We start from the raw sequence: 3,435 nt of genomic DNA, 5'->3' as shown, positions 1-3,435 counted from the left end.
TCAACCACATCAATATTATTATTTTGTTTGGATTTTTTTGTTTGTTTGAGTTATTCACGGAGTAACGTAATAATATTACTGTCTATTATTGTAATATTACTGTTGTTGACTAGTAATATTGTTGTTATAGTAATATTACTGTCACTCACAGTAATATTAATTCTTTTTGGCTTTTTATTATATTTACATTTGTTGAACGGTCGACATAGTAATATTATTCTATTTCACAATAATAGTAATGAGTTTTGTTGTGTTAATATTACTGTGCCAGAGATTAATATAACAATATTACTGCGTTAAACTGTAGTTTAGTTAATTTTACTGTGTTTAACAGTTATATAGTTAATATTACTGTCAATCACAGTAATATTGCTGTGTAAACGAAAAAAAAAAGTTAAAAGAAAGAAAGAAAAGAAAAAAAAAATCGAAAAAGTCAACGCCAGAAACCGGCGAAAAAATCCGGAAAAAAAAATTGAAAAGTTAACGCCGGAATCCGGCGGGATTTTTTTTTTTTTTTGAAATTATTTTTTTTCGAAAAAAAAATGTTTTGGATCAAAATTGATTAATTTGTGGTCAAATTGAAGTTAATGATGAAATTGGAGCACATTAAAGTATGAGAGGTTATTTTAGTCTTTTACAAAAATCTGGACCATATGTGTACTTATTGATAAAGGAGTTTTTTGTGTGGATGTCTTTATGAATAAATACCAATTGATGGGCTTATTTGTAATGACCCCTTAAAAAAATACATTTACCCCACATTTTTATTTAAGATCTTATAATGAGTAAAAATAGGATATACGCTCATTATCCAAACACTTTAAAAATTAATTCTAAAAACAAGATGTAACAACTTATCAACTCTTAAAATATTTTATCAACTCTTAAAATATCTTATCAACTATTTAAAATAAACTTAGCAAAATAGGCTCTTAGTTGGTTTAAGTGCGTTATAAATATTGGGAATATTTACAAATTTACCGAAAAATAAATATAATTAGAAAAAGCATGGTCATGACCATGAGGGCTTAACAAATTATATAATTACATATTTTAAGAAAAGCAAAAAAGAAAACAAAAGAATAATTTACAAACACTTAAAAATAGATTATGAGCAAAAAAAACATCATAGTCTATTTGTAAAAGTTTTTACGAGCACCACTTAAGTCGGTTAAGCCATAGTATTGGACCACGCATGAGGTAGACACATTAGTACAAGGTCCACCTTCACATAAGAAATTAGTATTCAATTTGAATACAAACAACCGTCCAATTTGATGATGTGATTATGTAGGCAGGATATTTATACCCAAATAAAAATATAAAAAATCCAATCTATCAAAGAATATTTTTAAGTTCTAACACTACCAAACTACTAAAATTATCCAACAAATAATTTAATACGTCAGCTACGACTCGAAATCGAGAGAAATTATTATTTTAAATAAGATTAGCAATTTATCAAGGTTCCACGTATGCAGACAGAGTAACTGAAGAGAGAAAAGTCCAATAAATTTGCAAATTATTCTTAAGGAAATAACCTCCTTTTAATCATTACATTAGCACAAATTAAATGAAATAACCTACAATAATTCCCATCTCAATTGTCACACACATAACTATATAATTTAATTACATGAAAATTGAAGATATGCGTACTACTAATAATAGAAAACATAGGACAGAGCAAAAATAAGAGGAAATGTGAATAAAATAATATTGCCTGAACCTCCGAGAGCTGGCGGCGAAAAGGACTGGTCTAACTGATGGGGCGGTTTCTGGTAGAAATACGGAAACCAAGGCACCGTTTGATCAGGCGGCGGCGGCGCCGCTCCAGAAGAGTAAGGCGGCGGTGGAGGTGTGAGCGGGATGAATACTGAAGGAGGGGTAGTGAAAACTGCAGGAGGGGTGGTGGAAACTGGCGGCGTTGTTGTCACCGGAGGGTTGTTCCCGCCGGGGCCGGTCGGCGGGGGATAACAGGGATAAGGGCACTCCTGCGGCGTCGTTTTGGCCGGAAAATCAAGAAGGGTGAATAGAAAAATAAGTGAAGAGAGTAGGTTGTGAAGCTTTGATGAGGCCATAGTTTATTATAGATGTGTGCTGTTTATGACTAGGAAGAAAAGGGAAAGGTGATATATGAAATGTGAGAGAGTGTCAAGTGTGAACACTAAATAAAAATTATTTTTTTTTGGGTTGGGGGTGAGGGTGGGGGTGAGGTGGGGTGGTACTAGGTAGTATAGTTTTAGTGGACTTTATTTCTTTTTTTTTTTAAGGATTATTGAACTTTAATTAGCTTAATCTTACTTTGCACTTTTGAAATGTAGTTCTTACACTTTGTATCCTTGAAAAACATTATTAGCACTTTACACTCTCAAAATATAATAAATCAATCACAGTGCATTAGGGATTAAATATGTAAAACTTAATAAGGTAAGTCTTATTTTTTTTCTTGGTTTTTATATTTGTGTACGGTGCAAAATAATAAATTAAATGTTTGTTTTCTTCTATCTGCAAGCTAATTTTGTGCGTGAAAAGTGCGAAAAAAATAGAAATCACACTGAATTACTAATAAGTTATATTTTCTTACCAAACAAAATGTTGTAACTAAATTATACGATTAATGAATCTTTTATTGTAATTGGTGAAACTATTTGGTAGAAATCATTGGAAGAATATATAATTTTCAAATAATTAATAACATAATAGTTGAATGTTTTTTGGTTAAAATATATTTTTGTGACGAAATTATAATATTTAAATATGTTGATGAGATGTGTTTATTTTTTTTATTTTTGCACTTCGTAGTTTTGAAATGATCAATGAATATAAAAACTTTGACTTGACATTTAACATTCTAACAAAATACACTAAAAATATTAAATTACCTTTATTTGCTTTAAAAATTCTTTCGAAATGTATTATGCATGATTTATTATATTTTCAGGGTGCAAAGTGCAATTAATTAATTTAGAGGGTGCAAAGTGCTAAAATACTACATTTTAAGTGTGCAAATTGGGATTAAGCCACTTAAATTTATTAGGAGAAAGTGATTTTTTTTTATTTTTTTTTTCATAGTTTTATTAATTGAAATATAAGAGAGGAGTGAGTGATTTGTAATGCACCGAAAAGAGGCAAAAAGTTAGTAGGGTAAGAAGGAAAGCAATTAGGTTTTAGGTCACTAAAAATTGTCTGGTTGGTTGGTGATATTATAATAGTGACAAAATTGTTGTGTCATGAATGTTTATCGGTTACCCAAATTTGATTCCATATATACTCATAATTCAGAGGATCTTGGATGTGAGAGTTTTCTGCAAAGGAACACAATAATTTAGTTGTGGAAAAACATTATTCATATAAAAGAAGTATAATTTAAAAAAAAAAACCAAAAAAAAGAAGAAGATATTATGCAAATTCTATTGCTAATTATTTTGGGTA

General features: G+C 29.7%; 1 protein-coding gene across 1 annotated transcript; it reads right to left on the bottom strand.

The window, feature by feature from the left end:
- Positions 1 to 1,133: 1,133 nt before the first annotated feature.
- LOC105954198 (uncharacterized) lies at positions 1,134 to 2,081 on the bottom strand. Its single transcript, XM_012977872.2, has 2 exons — positions 1,724 to 2,081; positions 1,134 to 1,225 (listed from the first exon to the last, which is right to left on the bottom strand). Exons 1-2 carry the CDS (start codon positions 2,079 to 2,081, stop codon positions 1,134 to 1,136), a joined length of 450 nt encoding a protein of 149 aa, XP_012833326.2.
- Between the last annotated feature and the right edge of the window lie 1,354 nt (positions 2,082 to 3,435).

Source organism: Erythranthe guttata, chromosome 12 (assembly GCF_056151865.1).
Source record: "Erythranthe guttata isolate IM_541 chromosome 12, IM_541, whole genome shotgun sequence".
NCBI classification, from domain to species: Eukaryota; Viridiplantae; Streptophyta; class Magnoliopsida; order Lamiales; family Phrymaceae; genus Erythranthe; species Erythranthe guttata.
This window is presented reverse-complemented; position numbering and strand designations above follow the sequence as displayed.

What these genes read in the sequence shown, in the direction of transcription:
- LOC105954198 (XM_012977872.2), bottom strand. Translation starts at nt 2,081, where the DNA reads ATGGCCTCATCAAAGCTTCACAACCTACTCTCTTCACTTATTTTTCTA. An exon ending in GCCAGCTCTCGGAGGTTCAG is followed by an intron (nt 1,226 to 1,723) that starts GCAATATTATTT and finishes TCTTATGTGAAG; the next exon opens with GTGGACCTTGTACTAATGTG.